The sequence below is a fragment of the Diplotaxodon limnothrissa genome, linkage group LG5, assembly GCF_057381915.1.
Source record: "Diplotaxodon limnothrissa isolate DT_005_m linkage group LG5, D_limnothrissa_male_GT1.1, whole genome shotgun sequence".
In the NCBI taxonomy this organism is placed as follows: Eukaryota; Metazoa; Chordata; class Actinopteri; order Cichliformes; family Cichlidae; genus Diplotaxodon; species Diplotaxodon limnothrissa.
The window spans coordinates 28578852-28595823 of NC_140600.1; the positions used below are offsets into that span (position 1 = coordinate 28578852).

A 16972-nucleotide genomic window follows, 5' to 3' on the forward strand; every position below is an offset into this window, starting at 1 on the left:
CCAGTGTCCGGCAGCCTCGCCTCTGTCAGTGCGCCCCAGGGTGGCTGTGGCTACAATGTAACTTGCCATCACCACTGTGTGAATGTGTGTGTGAATGGGTGGATGACTGGATATGTAAAGCGCTTTGGGGTCCTTAGGGAGTAGTAAAGTGCTATATAAATACAGGCCATTTACCATTCAAGCAGTGGTACAGGAAGAAGTCTGCATCCTTCAAGAAAAACGTGATTTTCATGCAGGACAATGCTCCATCACACGCGTCCAAGTACTCCACAGCGTGGCTGGCAAGAAAGGGTATAAAAGAAGAAAAACTAATGACATGGCCACCTTGTTCACCTGATCTGAACCCCATTGAGAACCTGTGGTCCATCATCAAATGTGAGATTTACAAGGAGGGAAAACAGTACACCTCTCTGAACAGTGTCTGGGAGGCTGTGGTTGCTGCTGCACGCAATGTTGATGGTGAACAGATCAAAACACTGACAGAATCCATGGATGGCAGGCTTTTGAGTGTCCTTGCAAAGAAAGGTGGCTATATTGGTCGCTGATTTGTTCTTGTTTTGTTTTTGAATGTCAGAAATGTATATTTGTGAATGTGGAGATGTTATATTGGTTTCACTGGTAAAAATAAATAATTGAAATGGGTATATATTTGTTTTTTGTTAAGTTGCCTAATAATTATGCACAGTAATAGTCACCTGCACACACAGATATCCCCCTAAAATAGCTAAAACTAAAAACAAACTAAAAACTACTTCCAAAAACATTCAGCTTTGATATTAATGAGTTTTTTGGGTTCATTGAGAACATGGTTGTTGTTCAATAATAAAATTATTCCTCAAAAATACAACTTGCCTAATAATTCTGCACTCCCTGTAAAAGCGCCGTTGTGCGCAACATAACCACTTTAAATGCAACATTTAATTTCTCTCCTTGGGTTAAGGTGATCATGTAGGATATTGCATTTGATGTTCAAGTGCAGTTAACCAGTTTGCCTGGGTTTATTTATTTTTTAAATATTATTTTAGTTTGATGTAAAACATATATCTTTTATCTTAAAGCTTATGCTCTGCAGACTGTTGTTTTCACGCAAGCAAAAAGGTTTTTGTCAGAAACATACAACACACAACTCAACAATGACATACTAGCCTTGTCAGCTAGAGTGACCTAATGCAACACCACAGTCAGTAAACAAACTGAAATAAGCTTAGTATGCAACACAGTTTGAGTATATATATAGAAAAACAAAAGCAGCATTTAATTTTTATTCTTTGTTTGCTTCCACATAGCATGTGTCACCACTCTGACCACAACAATACTGAAAATAAACTAATTAACTAAAAACTAACTAAAAAACTGTACACATTATACAAATGCTTACAGTTTTTGTAATACATATATAAAGAACATCCACGCTTTCACTTTGAAAGAAGCAAACATTTGACATTTAAAGCACCTCTTTCATTTAATTTTAATATGAGATGATCCCATTTTAACATTTAAATGTTTGCTCTAAAATGATTTATTTCAAAAAAATCTCGCCTTACACAAACTTAACATGCAGAAGTTTTTCAAACTCATTCACATTATTCACATTACTGCATGTAAGCTTCTTTTTATTGTCATTTTCCCTTGTTTAAATATAATTACATTATTTTGCAATTAATTTTTGTTGTGTATGTCAACCAAATAAGAAAGCCATTTTGACCAAACATTTTACTGGAGATTAAATCTTTGAAAGTGAGCATGGTCCAGAGTAAACATGGTTGTAGTCCTGTAAGAAAGACTGGTGTAGTGTGCTTTTAAGTACTTTAGTTGAAAACTGAGGTTTAAGGTACATTTATATCCATTATTTCTATTTCTAAAGATGTCACATATTCCTACATAAAAATAAATGTTAGCTTAGCTTAATTTAACTATTTAGTCTTAAACTGTCATTCCAAAGAAGACGAAAAACAAAACAAATAAAAACAAACTAAGGAAACGCAGACATTGGTCTCATTAAAGTACTTTTTAACTATTTAAGAAAACAAACAAACAATAAACAAGACTAGTAAGTTGCTACCACTGCTTGCATGTTTTTAGCAAAATTAGCTAAACGAACATAAACTTCCCTTGTCAATTCTGTCATGAATTATTAGATGAAATTAACTCAAAGTCCTTGTTTGTTTAGTTGGAGACTCAGTAAAGCCTTCTACCATGACTGACATTGCGATGGATTCTTAAGGCTTCTAGCATGTAGCATAGTTAGCAAGTTGAGCATGGTTTGCAAGCTAAAGATAGCTTCCCTTCACCCCATAATCTGTCAGGTATATGAGAAGAACTAATGACTCTAGCGTGTGTGTCTGTGTGTGTGTGTATGAAACATTAGATATGTATGCATGTTTAATTTTTAAACATTATAAAGATACTACATTTTCCTTACGTACATGACATTGCATGCTCAGAATGAGTAGTTGTTTCTACTGGAGCTCTGATGTATGAGATTTATAGGTACGTTTGCATACGCATAATATTTTTTCAATCCTTTAGCGTAATAATGACATCATCATCCTGCCCCTTCCACACCATCTCCCCCTCAAAGTCCAGCATCTTGTGTTTGCGGCAGCGAAGCAGAATGCCCACCACTTTGTCCGAGATTTTCACGTAGCGGTCAAAGAGACGGCCAAAAGTTATGATTGTTCTACCCTCTTTATCCTTGAAGCCCATGTCTCTTATAATCCAGACCATCTCCTCCATCTCCCTGTAGATGTGTTTCTGGGCCCTGTCTCCCCTCTCTGCTGTCTTGGAGCCGTCTTTGGGTCGTCCATAGCCAGAGTCACCCTTGTGGAGGCGCTGGGCCATAGCATACTCATAGTCAAATTCCTCACTGAAGGGATTGAGCTTCTGGCCTTCAATGTGCTGTTCGGACCACTGTTGCCAGCGACTTCTGATGTCACCCGTGGTGGCAATTTTAATCTGTAGAAAGGTTAAAATCAAAACTGAAAAATCCATTGAAACCTTTTCAAGGAAACAAAAGCGCAAAGCAACACATGTCTTTTGAAATTTATTAAAGAGGAGTACATAGGTCGTCAAAACATTTGTGTATTGTTCATTTAGCGCTGGGTGAGCTTAAAGCAAAAGAAAAACCTGCAGTGTATTTCATCACTATAGGAATCTGTAGAGTTATTAACCCTTAGTCCTTTTAAAAACTATGTTTTAGTTGGTGAAATTGATCCCTAGTCTGTCGATAAATACAGTGAGACTGCACATGTGCAAATAAAGAAGCATGGATGTAAATAAATGAGTACTTGGAAATGAGAACCTTATATAAACCAAAGGAGAGGGTGTCCTAATCTTTCTTTAGTATATTTTTTTCAGAAAAACTTTTTCCACCCCCACAGTTCCCCACTCCACCCCGATTCCCCTGGTATGTGTCTTAGCTTTCCAGAGCTTCGGAAGAGTGTCATCAGATCTCTTTGGTATTTGATCTATGAAATCTTGAGATGTGTCACGGAGGGACCTTCCACAAAACTCTGTGAACTTTCAAGATGATAATGCTGCTATTCCTTATTTTTCTTTCTATTAATGTCTCACCTTAGACTTTAACGTGTTGTGAATTGAACTGATCTGAATTTGTAACATTTGTTTTTACTCTATGCTAATAAAACAGTGTTGGCATGGATTTGAGCAGTGGTAAACACTTATTTACAATTTTTTTTTCATTAACTGCAAATGGCATACTTTAACTCGCGTTTATTTTAGAGGGAAATATTTAACCATGAGCTTTTAAATTGCAGCGTCGGTGAAATTCAATAACGCATGCATATAATATTTTCTGAATTTAGTTTCTTTGATAGGTTACTTCATTTTCATTTAACGCCTGATATGCTGAAGTTAGTTAGCATTTATTACTAAAGTGCTACTACTATTGTTACTTTTTATGCTAATATATGTTTGCAGATAAATCATGGGTCATGTAAACTGGTTTAATTTGATAGGTGTTGTTTGCTGTCGGCACACACAGCCATTTTCAACAGTTCTACATTCTTTTAGCTTCTCTTTTGCCTTTTTACTAGCAGATAAAAGATTTATGAATAGCAGTGTTACCTTTTTGGTATGCCCATCACTTTTTTCTCTGTATTCCTTAAGTCTCGTTTAACTTGATAATGCACACCTTTGATGCTTTAACAGGATTTTTGAACAACACAAAGCAAAAATACACAGCAATAAAACAAAAATAATTTCAGAAACCATTTTTCTTCATATTTTGATTATAATTGCACTGTCTCTCTCAGTGTCTCATATTACCTCGAATTCATGTCCTTCATTGACCTCTCTCCCTTCACCCTGTTTTCCTCTCGCTGACTGTTCCACCTGAAGGTCAGGGTGTAACTATATTTATTTACATATATTCCACTGCACTGCATTCCAGCATGTGTTTTATGATCTGGACTTGCTCTCTGGCAACCCCTTTAACATGTCTAGAGGGCCACTAAAAAAGCCTTTGCCTTTTATGGGAGAGATTTCAGTATTGCAGTTATGTAACTGTTATGATGTTTGGTGTCCATGAGGGAGTTGGATTTCTTCAGGTGACATCAAAGGCACTTCTGCTTAATCTTGTTTATTCACACTGTGTGACTTGTTCTATTTTAGGGGAATTTATTCTCCTTTGTGTCTTTGACTGGGGGACATTTAATATAGTTGTAAAAAGCCGACTTGTCAAAAACTCTGCAAAATACTCCGCCTCTTTTGTAAGGCTGTCATTACCAAAACATTCAGTGACAGTTACAAATAACCTCTAAAATAAAGAGTTGTGGAGCTTTTCTGCTATCAGTGTGCTTTCACGTGTCTTTCTACACTTTATAATAATAACTAAGAAAAAGTATCCCTGAATAGCTTTTCTTCTCTTTTATTTGACTTATTATTTGAAATTTTTTAAATAACAATATCAATGTTGGGTACAGGGAAACGTGACAGTTAAATCTAATGCAAGTGTATCTAAAGATATTTTGAAGAAACCTCTTATAAAGATGTTGTGGTTAGATATTATGTAAATATCCAATTGTCTCTGACTTATGTTATCATTCATGTTAATGTGTTTCACGTCATGCTAGTCCAACAATTACTTTTCTTTTATTTTAGTATTTTGCACTTATTTTGCACTTATTCCTCCTCCCGTAAACCATGCTATAAATATATTTTTTAAAATGATTGAAAGATGAAACAACACTTTATAAAACCAAAATAGTAAGAAGAAGAATGTTTTAAGGGTTAAAGAAAAACCTAAAATTTTGGATAAATCTCTATGGATTTGTCAATGTGATCAAAATGTTGATTGATCTACCTTTAAACCTGAATACATTTCTAACAGTTTTTTTTAAAACTATATTGATATTGTTTAAACGTATCGTTAAAGATCTTTGTTATTAGCCACTCTACCTTTGGCCTGTTGGTCTGCTTTTTAGACTGGAGCTCGCCATTTTCGGTTTTAGATTCATTGTTGTCGCTGAGCCCATTTTCCTCTCCCAACCCGCTGTCATCTGTGTCCACGCTGCTGCTTCTTGACCCCAACTTCTTCTCCTGGAGCTTTAGTTTCCTGTTCTGTATCCTCCCGCCTCCTTCTCCACTTTGTAGTGCCCTCATCTGCCGCCGCCGTGTTGGTGATTCGTTGCCCATGAATGGCTTGGTCTCCTCAGGACCTGACTCCATCTTGCCACGAATGGCATTAACTACATCGCTGCTGCTGCACTCGCTGCGTTTTGGCTGAACGGTCTTGTTTACAGAGCAGGTTCTGATCTTATTCTCACTATTGTCACTGGGATCTGCTAAGATTACACGTGGGGTAACTGTAAGTTTAACAACATGGTTGCGTTCTTTTTTATCTTCCTCCTCCACAGATGAAGGCATCCAGCCACTTGGCATGGCTTCTTGCTTGCCAGCATGTTCTTTAGCCCATCCCTGCCAACTTTTAGCCAAATTGGCCACCATAGCAGCACATTTTATCTTCTTTACAGTCCGTTTGAAAGCCTGTGGATCCTGGGATGAAACTGTAGCGATCCCACTGCTACTCATGGTGAATTTCCAACGTATTCACTTTTATTGCCCGTATAATAATCTACTCTTGCAGGTGATGTTGTTATTTCTAGCTTCAGTTTTGGTCAATTGGCTTAAGATGCCAAAAAGTCTTGAAAAAAAATTTCGTCACGTGAAAATTCTAGCGAGTTAACTTAACGCTTAAAAAAGGCTGAAGTGAATCTTAATGGATTCAGCTTCCTAAGGTTTCAGCTCAAATCTTAAAGACTTCAAACTTGTAAAGTGAATCTTTCCAAATGATCATCAGTGTTCCTCAGCCTTTATAGCCACGATGGATCTTTACGGAAATATCCACACCCTTCCAGATAAGTTGGTCAGTGGGTGAGCTGCTGGTGTGAAGAGTGCAAGGACTTTGACTTTAATCCCCTGCTGAAGCCCCTCTGGCTCCATACTGGCCTTTAAAAAGGGAAGGGTCATAAACGAAGTGATGGGCATCTAGTCCACGTGAGACAGGAAAAGTACGGTGTCACCATACTTGTTTCTAACACACACACACACACAAACATGCGCTGTGACTGTGGAGTGGAATTTCTCCCAGTGCTATCCAGAGAACAGGTGTCCACTTCTTTTTTAGTGTCTCTGTGGTTTCTGTCATCACACACACATACTTGCGCAACACAAACAGGCCTTTGGTCTGAGTCAGCCAGTAATACATAGGTGACCCCACATATATGTGCCTGAGTTTATTGTTTATATATAGGCATGTTTTCATTCAAATGCTACCTAAATTTATTAGATGACAACATGTGCTTAGATCACTTGTGGTGGCTCACGTACATACGAAGCAATAGGCGTGATCGCCTGCGTGTCTGTGCATGTGTGGGTAACTATTTCAGTCTCTGAGTCTGTGAATATGTGAGTGGATGTGTTATGATTCTAATAAGGCACAAGCACTTTGGACACTGAAGTGAGGATTCTGTGAAAAGTTTAAACATATCTATTTGTAAATTAAAAAGAGAAGACACTTCAGTCCATTTTATCTTCTGTATACTTGCTTACATTTTAATTAAGGTCTGTGGCTGTTAAATCTGATTCAGTGTTTTCTGTCTGTTCATGTAATCCCAGAGTGGCACCGTGATGTTCAGACCAAGACTCTTCCAAAGCCACATCATCAACAGGACTCCTTGTTCTCACAACTGTCCCTGTTGCTCAGGATAGTTTATTGGAGTAATCTTGCTGGGTGTCCTGAGTTCAGATTTAAATGTTACATGATAGAAATTTGAAGTGCCTTAAATGTGCATACTACTGTAAACAATTTCAGTAAGTGAGGGAATTGTCCAAAATCTGTGTCTGATTGTACCTGGCAAAGTTAGTGTTTCCCAAGAAAATGTAAATTCACCAAAAGTTGAGTTTTTACGTTTATTAGCAACGCAATACCTATATTGTATTTACACAGCATAGAATTAATGTAGACATATGGAAATACACTTATGTCAAGAGTGTCACAAGAAAAAAGAAAAATCTGAGCAAATAATTTCATTTTACAGGTGCAGGAATGCATTGCCACTTGTGGAATTAAATTCCTTGCACATAAATTCAACAACCAGCCGGTGTAATACTCAGCAGCCACATGCAGAAAGAAGGCATCGTGCATGCAAGAGTCTGTGCTTTGCTGTTGCACTTTCATGCTTTTCACTGTTTGGGTTTGGAGTACAAAGGAAGAGGGGTTCTAATGTGATTTGTCACTTTAAATGGACAGTTACACCCAAGAAGCAGTGTAAATGCTGTTTTAAATCATATTTGTTTATCATTTTGAAAAAAAAAGTCTATCCACCATCATTGTTTGCTATGTAGAAGTTGAAGAAATCTTTAAAATTAGAGCATTCAAAGACAAGTTCTGAAGCCTCTGCACTGCTGTCCCATTGATCTGTTGTACAATATCAGATACCTTTTATGATTAAAAAAATCATTGAAATGATTTGCACAAGTGCAAGCTTGCAGTCTTTCACTTTTTCAATTTATTTATCTAATGCCTGTTGTTGAGTATGTGTTAAATTCCATATGATGCACCAGAATGACTTTAAGCGTCCAGCAACATTTTTTTTATTAATTAATTTATTATTTATGTATTTGTATTTTTATATGTATACATGTAATAAGAATGATTTTGTCGGTCCTAGTTAAGGAAACAGGTGTCACACAGTCATAATAAGTAGAGAAATTGCAGAATCTACAATAAATAAAACTAAGTATATCATTTTTAAATATTTGGTACATTCAAAACAGTAGTAATAGAAATGCAGATCCTTAACTATCGTGCACATGCCGCAAATAAACAGTAACTATTGAAGTGCATTGTAAAGGAAAATGTAAAACTGAGAATTATGTGCAAAATAGAAATTAAAAGTTGTAGTAGAAAATATTTCTTTTCTATCTATCTAACAGTAATTCTTTCTGCTTTGATATATGTGCCTGTAATCTACTGAGGGCCCTAAAAGAAATATTTATGCATGAACTTCTGTTACCTTGCTTTAAAATTTACATGACTTCAAAATAAATTTTCTTTAAAAAAAATGAACAAGTAAATTGACTCTTCAATTTAATTGATAAACCAAATAAAGAATAAAAATTTTGCATATGATGTTCATAATGCGTTTATGAAAATCGAAATTAATTCAGTCCTGCAAAAATATTTCTGTATCTGATACACAGCCAAACAAAGCTTCTGAGTGTCTGTCGACTAAAATAGCCAAATGAGGGGCCAAGCTGTCACCAGCTCCGGTTACTGGTGTGCATGTTTGTTTCTCTGTGTGTGTGTGTGTGTGTGTGTGTGTGCGTGCGTGCGTGCGTGCGTGCAGGCATTTAAGGTTCTCATCCTCATTCTAACAGCTGCTTCCTGTGCACACTCCCACCGTATGTTGTACACGGCAGGCTTGCACAGAAATAGACGTGCCTGGCACTAGAAAGCAATGAAAAAGGTTTGAGAGCTGGGTGTAATGAGTCACATATTTATACATGACTTAATCAGAGGAAAAGATTTTTATGCTGTTTGTGAACCATGAGTCACAGAATTATAATGTGATGTACTTTGTTGATCACTGTGGGAAAAACTTTTTGTGTTTCTGAATGTGAGACTCAGAACAGGTTCAGTGGATGAGCACACTTTATATATATATATATATATATATATATATATATATATATATATATATATATATATATATATATATATATATATATATATATATATATATATGTGTGTGTAAATATATATATATATATATATATATAATAAACACCCAGCACGCCCCTGCGGGCGGTTTATCCTTCAAGCTCGGGTCCTCTACCAGAGGCCTGGGAGCTTGAGGGTCCTGCGCAGTATCTTAGCTGTTCCCAGGACTGCGCTCTTCTGGACAGAGATCTCCGATGTTATTCCCGGGATCTGCTGGAGCCACTCGCCTAGCTTGGGAGTCACCGCACCTAGTGCTCCGATTACCACGGGGACCACCGTTACCTTCACCCTCCACATCCTCTCGAGCTCTTCTCTGAGCCCTTGGTATTTCTCCAGCTTCTCGTGTTCCTTCTTCCTGATATTGCTGTCATTCGGAACCGCTACATCGATCACTACGGCCGTCTTCTTCTGTTTGTCTACCACCACTATGTCCGGTTGGTTAGCCACCACCATTTTGTCCGTCTGTATCTGGAAGTCCCACAGGATCTTAGCTCGGTCATTCTCCACCACCCTTGGGGGCATCTCCCATTTTGACCTCGGGACTTCCAGGTTATACTCGGCACAGATGTTCCTGTACACTATGCCGGCCACTTGGTTATGGCGTTCCATGTATGCCTTGCCTGCTAGCATCTTGCACCCTGCTGTTATGTGCTGGATTGTCTCTGGGGCATCTTTACACAGCCTGCACCTGGGGTCTTGCCTGGTGTGATAGACCCCAGCCTCTATGGATCTTGTACTCAGAGCTTGTTCTTGTGTTGCCATGATTAGTGCCTCTGTGCTGTCTCTCAGTCCAGCTTTGTCCAGCCACTGGTAGGATTTCTGGATATCAGCCACCTCCTCTATCTGCCGGTGGTACATACCGTGCAGGGCCCTGTCCTTCCATGATGGTTCCTCGTCTACCTCCTCTTTCTTGGGTTTCTGTTGCCTGAGGTATTCACTGAGCACTCGGTCAGTTGGGGCCATCTTCCCAATGTATTCTTGGATGTTCGTTGTCTCATCCTGGACTGTGGTGCTGACACTCACCAGTCCCCGGCCCCCTTCCTTCCGCTTAGCGTATAGCCTCAGGGTGCTGGACTTGGGGTGAAACCCTCCATGCATGGTAAGGAGCTTTCTTGTCTTTATGTCAGTGGCTTCTATCTCCTCCTTTGGCCAGCCTATTACCCCAGCAGGGTACCTGATCACGGGCAGGGCGTACGTGTTGATGGCCCGGATCTTGTTCTTACCATTCAGCTGACTCCTCAGGACTTGCCTGACCCTCTGCAGGTACTTGGTGGTTGCAGCTTTTCTAGCGGCCTCTTCATGGTTCCCATTCGCCTGCGGGATCCCCAGGTACTTGTAACTGTCCTCTATGTCTGCAATGTTGCCTTCTGGTAGTTCAATCCCCTCAGTTCTGACTACCTTCCCTCTCTTTGTTACCATCCGACTACACTTCTCCAGTCCGAACGACATTCCAATGTCATTGCTGTATAGCCTGGTAGTGTGGATCAGTGAATCGATGTCTCGTTCACTCTTGGCATACAGCTTGATGTCATCCATGTACAGGAGGTGGCTGACAACTGCTCCGTTCGTAGTCGGTATCCGTAGCCAGTCTTGTTAATGATCTCACTGAGAGGCAGTGCACAGGTTGGTCAGTCTGGTCTTGCAGTCTCGGCTGACTGTTCTGTCTACCAGTAGCTGGTGTTTTGCGCCTCTGGTATTCTTGCCAATTCCTTTCTGTGTCCCGCTCATGTATTGACCCATGTGCCTGTTCATCTTAGCCGATATGATGCCTGACAGGAGCTTCCATGTAGTACTGAGGCAGGTTATTGGTCGGTAGTTGGAGGGGACCGGTCCCTTCTTGGGGTCCTTGGGGATCAGGACCGTCCGGCCTTCAGTTAGCCATTCCGGGTGTCTCTCGTTAACTAGCAGCTGGTTCATTTGTGCTGCCAGACGCTCGTGGAGCGTCTGGCAGCCAGTAGGCGTCTTCAGCCAGTAGGTGTGAACCATGGTGCTGTCCAACTCTTCATACTGGAGACCCTTTCTTGGATATCTGCCACTGTGATGGTTACTGGACCCTGTTCAGGGAGGTCGCTGTGGTCTGCCCTCAGATCCACTAGCCACTGAGCATTGCCGTTATGGGTTGCGTCCTTCTCCCATATGCTCTTCCAGTATTGCTCCGTCTCCATATATATATATATATATATATATATATATATATATATATATATATATATATATATATATATATTAGGGGTGCAACGATATTCGTATCGATATTGAACCGTTCGATACAGTGCTTTCGGTTCGGTACGCATGTGTATCGAACAATACAACATTTGTAATTTATTTTATCAACTTTCCTTCCGACGATGCTGTCTGTGTTGAGCGCTCAGTGAATCTGCGTTCGACTACTCCGCCTAGGCTGCACTGTCGAGCGCAGATCCACTGAGCGCTCAACACAGACAGCATAGTCAGAAGGAAGACCGCAGGGCAAGCTAGCAAGACACATGGACCTCCCCCACCCTCATTCAGATCTGGCGTTTGGAATTATTTTGGTTTTCATGTGACGTATGACCCTGAAGGTAAGCGAGTCATGGACTAAAGTAAAACAGTATGTTGGATGTGCCATGCAATGCTCAATTACATGGGTGGGAGCTAGTGTGTTAGCGCAGTTAGCTCGTTAACGTGTTGGCCGTCTAGCCCCACACACGGGGCGATCGGCGGTAGCTCGTTAACGGAGATTTGCCGTGTTGTGGCGTTAAGGTCATTTCAACGAGATTAACCTGAAAGCACTAGTGGGAACACAACGAATATGACTGCACATTTACGCCGACATCATCCTAGTGCAAAGACCAAAACAACAAGCATGCTACTAACTTTAGCCGAGTCATTTAGACAGCTGTTAGCACATGATTCTCCTTATGCTGCTGAGAATATAGCCCAGAAGAAGCGGATAGTATAGCTTTTATTTTGGAAAGAGACATTTCTCTGTAATAAACTCTCTTTTCCAAAGATGAGTGATTCCTCAATCAGATACAGGGCTTGCAATATCGCTAGCCCGACGTCCTGGAGCTAGCGATTTTTTTCAGTCGGGCTACCAAAATCTATCTCTGCCCTGCCCGTCGGGCTATTGTAGGAAGGAAAAATATATGTCAATGCTTTTGCATTCTTTCAGAAATGTAGCTGGGTAATTATGTCATTGGCATCTGTGAGCCACTGTCAATATGTGACATATTGAAATCGGGTTTGAATTTGCGCTTGTTTTTTTGCTTTCACTTTGCAATCGTGCGAACTGTGTATAGAGAGCGACAGCACTGATCTGTGAGTGATGATAATTTGTGCACCAATTCCTCTGACATCGTCTTATTAATCGTTAGCTTACTATGCAAACATGACAAGTGAAATCTCGCGCAGCAAGCTTAAACATGTGAGAGGTTGATTGCGCAGAGAATCGCTGAGCTTATGTGAGTGCGTGTGTAAAAGCAGCAGGATTTATATTTGACTACGATGACCTTCACAGACAGATATATATTTTAGTTCTGCTGAGCCAAATAAGACAGGTCAGGGTGAAGAAGTGACAGCCAAAGAAAAGCTTACCACAAAACGGAGAAGTTATGACAAATCAGACTATAAGGCAAAAAGAAAGTGCAGCTTTATGGTTTCATGGACAAAATAATTTCTGTGGCTGCAATATGACAAGCTAAATAACCAGGGGTGCACATAAGTGGTCCGCAGGTGCGCATTCGCTGTCAAAATAAAAAACACGCACAAGGGTTAGGGTTAAATTTAAAAACTGTACTTTTGAGTTAAAATATATATTTATAATTTTAATAAATGACAAATTAAAAAGGCATGAACATTTTTTTTGTATCGAAAAAATATCGAACCGTGACACCAAAGTATCGAACCGAACCGAACCGTGAATTTTGTGTATCGTTGCACCCCTAATATATATATATATATAAAAAAAAAAAAACACCCAGCACGCCCCTGCGGGCGGTTTATCCTTCAAGCTCGGGTCCTCTACCAGAGGCCTGGGAGCTTGAGGGTCCTGCGCAGTATCTTAGCTGTTCCCAGGACTGCGCTCTTCTGGACAGAGATCTCCGATGTTATTCCCGGGATCTGCTGGAGCCACTCGCCTAGCTTGGGAGTCACCGCACCTAGTGCTCCGATTACCACGGGGACCACCGTTACCTTCACCCTCCACATCCTCTCGAGCTCTTCTCTGAGCCCTTGGTATTTCTCCAGCTTCTCGTGTTCCTTCTTCCTGATATTGCTGTCATTGGGAACCGCTACATCGATCACTACGGCCGTCTTCTTCTGTTTGTCTACCACCACTATGTCCGGTTGGTTAGCCACCACCATTTTGTCCGTCTGTATCTGGAAGTCCCACAGGATCTTAGCTCGGTCATTCTCCACCACCCTTGGGGGCATCTCCCATTTTGACCTCGGGACTTCTAGGTTATACTCGGCACAGATGTTCCTGTACACTATGCCGGCCACTTGGTTATGGCGTTCCATGTATGCCTTGCCTGCTAGCATCTTGCACCCTGCTGTTATGTGCTGGATAGTCTCTGGGGCATCTTTACACAGCCTGCACCTGGGGTCTTGCCTGGTGTGATAGACCCCAGCCTCTATGGATCTTGTACTCAGAGCTTGTTCTTGTGCTGCCATGATTAGTGCCTCTGTGCTGTCTTTCAGTCCAGCTTTGTCCAGCCACTGGTAGGATTTCTGGATATCAGCCACCTCCTCTATCTGCCGGTGGTACATACCGTGCAGGGGCCTGTCCTTCCATGATGGTTCCTCGTCTCCCTCCTCTTTCTTGGGTTTCTGCTGCCTGAGGTATTCACTGAGCACTCGGTCAGTTGGGGCCATCTTCCCAATGTATTCTTGGATGTTCCTTGTCTCATCCTGGACTGTGGTGCTGACACTCACCAGTCCCCGGCCCCCTTCCTTCCGCTTAGCGTACAGCCTCAGGGTGCTGGACTTGGGGTGAAACCCTCCATGCATGGTCAGGAGCTTTCTTGTCTTTATGTCAGTGGCTTCTATCTCCTCCTTTGGCCAGCTTATTACCCCAGCAGGGTACCTGATCACGGGCAGGGCGTATGTGTTGATGGCCCGGATCTTGTTCTTACCATTCAGCTGACTCCTCAGGACTTGCCTGACCCTCTGCAGGTACTTGGTGGTTGCAGCCTTTCTAGCGGCCTCTTCATGGTTCCCATTCGCCTGCGGGATCCCCAGGTACTTGTAACTGTCCTCTATGTCTGCAATGTTGCCTTCTGGTAGTTCAATCCCCTCAGTTCTGACTACCTTCCCTCTCTTTGTTACCATCCGACTACACTTCTCCAGTCCGAACGACATTCCAATGTCATTGCTGTATAGCCTGGTAGTGTGGATCAGTGAATCGATGTCTCGTTCACTCTTGGCATACAGCTTGATGTCATCCATGTACAGGAGGTGGCTGACAACTGCTCCGTTCCGTAGTCGGTATCCGTAGCCAGTCTTGTTAATGATCTCACTGAGGGGGTTCAGGCCTATGCAGAACAGCAGTGGGGACAGAGCATCTCCTTGGTAGATCCCGCACTTGATGGTGACTTGTGCTATGGGCTTGGAGTTGGCCTCTAGTGTTGTACGCCACATCCCCATTGAGTTCCTGATGAAGGCTCTTAGGGTCCCATTGATCTTGTACAATTCTAGGCATTCCAGTATCCAGCTGTGGGGCATTGAGTCATAGGCCTTCTTGTAATCAATCCAGGCAGTGCACAGGTTGGTCAGTCTGGTCTTGCAGTCTCGGCTGATTGTTCTGTCTACCAGTAGCTGGTGTTTTGCGCCTCTGGTATTCTTGCCAATTCCTTTCTGTGTCCCGCTCATGTATTGACCCATGTGCCTGTTCATCTTAGCCGATATGATGCCTGACAGGAGCTTCCATGTAGTACTGAGGCAGGTTATTGGTCGGTAGTTGGAGGGGACCGGTCCCTTCTTGGGGTCCTTGGGGATCAGGACCGTCCGGCCTTCAGTTAGCCATTCCGGGTGTCTTTCGTTAACTAGCAGCTGGTTCATTTGTGCTGCCAGACGCTCGTGGAGTGCAGTCAGCTTCTTCAGCCAGTAGGCGTGAACCATGTCGGGCCCTGGTGCTGTCCAACTCTTCATACTGGAGACCCTTTCTTGGATATCTGCCACTGTGATGGTTACTGGACCCTGTTCAGGGAGGTCGCTGTGGTCTGCCCTCAGATCCTCTAGCCACTGAGCATTGCCGTTATGGGTTGCATCCTTCTCCCATATGCTCTTCCAGTATTGCTCCGTCTCCAGCCTTGGTGGTGCTGTTCTCTTATTATTGTTCCCTTGCCACTGAGAGTACACCTTTGCTGGTTCTGTGGAGAACAGCTGGTTTATTCTCCTGCCTTCTATCTCTCTGGTGTACCTCCTCAAGCGGCTGGCCAAGGCTGTGAGTCTTTGCTTGGCAGTTTCCAAGGCCTCAGGTATGGACAACTTGCTGTATTTCTTAGGCACCTTATTTGTCGCACCTTTCTGCAACTCCGTTAGTTGGCTAACCTCCCTCCGTGCTACTTTGATCTTGCCCTCTAGCCTCCTTCTCCATGGAGGGTACTGCCCCTTGTGGCTGTTCAACTTGTAGCCAATATATATATATATATATATATATATATATATATATATATATAGAGAGAGAGAGAGAGAGAGAGAGAGAGAGATTTGTCTGGAACTTCTTTACTGAAGAGGTTCACATTTGATTTAAACATTTTGACTGAGCTGTTTTTGATTATAAAACATAGCAAAGGTTTTGGTCCTAAAAGTTTTGTATTTTGACCCATATCTCCCCTTATCTCACATTGTCAGGCCTCCCTGTTCATACACATTGTGATAAGCTATCATTTTACAGGAGTGAATAACAAGCTGTGGAATGCATGGAAAAAAGCAACACAAACATTAAAGGTGTAACTCTTTGGAATTTGCATAAATTAAAGTCTTTAGATACTAAGTGAACTGAATTATTTGGCAAAATGTTCTGAAAAGGTTAAAAGAGTTACAAAGAGAGAGGTTTTAAGAGGCACATTCAAAGTCTCCATGTTGAAAGGCACATACGTTTGTGATCTCTCAGCAATCTCTCAGTGCACAGCCTTTCCTTGTGATATCATTTCATCATATTAATTCATATAAGCAGTTTATCAGTGATAACTGGAGTGCTTTAAGTGTGATGTTGTGCTTTTTTTCTTCATCTAACCAGCCAAATGGCTGGCCAAACCAAACCAAAGCATAAATAGTAATTCTGCTTTTTAAGTCATTAACAGTCTGAAAAAAAATAAATAAATAAAAAGCCCTGGAGACCCTTCAGCTGGTTCACTGGTTACAGTCAGCAGCAGTAACATAAAAGCGCTCAACAACCTGCAGTCACACTGCATTTCAGGATGTCATTTCATTGCTTTCACTGTTGGAAATGAGATCCAAATTATTACTAATGCCAACTTAATGACTTTCAACTAGTTTTGTTGAAACTTACTCTCAGCACCGTGTCGTCTCAGATAATAAAGCACATACTAAGCAGCTGCTGTTTCAGAGTACTGTGTTTTGTTTCATTCAACATCTGCCAGATGTATTCTAGACTTCTTAACTCAATTGTGAAATTCTTCAGCTTCAACTATAACTGCAGGACACATGTCAATTGTTTTATTACAAAAACAATAAGATAACCTCAATAAACTGAGGTCATCTTTTGTAGCCATTCCCCTCATT

The 16972-nt window shown here is 41.4% G+C and overlaps 1 protein-coding gene across 1 annotated transcript; it reads right to left on the bottom strand.

Annotated features, from left to right (window-relative positions):
- Positions 1-828: 828 nt before the first annotated feature.
- abraa (actin binding Rho activating protein a) lies at positions 829-6474 on the bottom strand. The gene is made up of 2 exons (XM_085354476.1): positions 5419-6474; positions 829-2955 (listed from the first exon to the last, which is right to left on the bottom strand). The coding sequence occupies exons 1-2, from the start codon at positions 6049-6051 to the stop codon at positions 2518-2520; spliced, it is 1071 nt and encodes a 356-aa protein (XP_085210602.1). The 5' UTR covers positions 6052-6474; the 3' UTR covers positions 829-2517.
- Between the last annotated feature and the right edge of the window lie 10498 nt (positions 6475-16972).

Coding starts and splice junctions, on each gene's coding strand:
- abraa (XM_085354476.1), bottom strand. CDS start 6,051: ATGAGTAGCAGTGGGATCGCTACAGTTTCATCCCAGGATCCACAGGCT. Junction 2,956..5,418: donor AGCAGACCAACAGGCCAAAG/GTAGAGTGGCTA, acceptor ACCTTTCTACAG/ATTAAAATTGCCACCACGGG.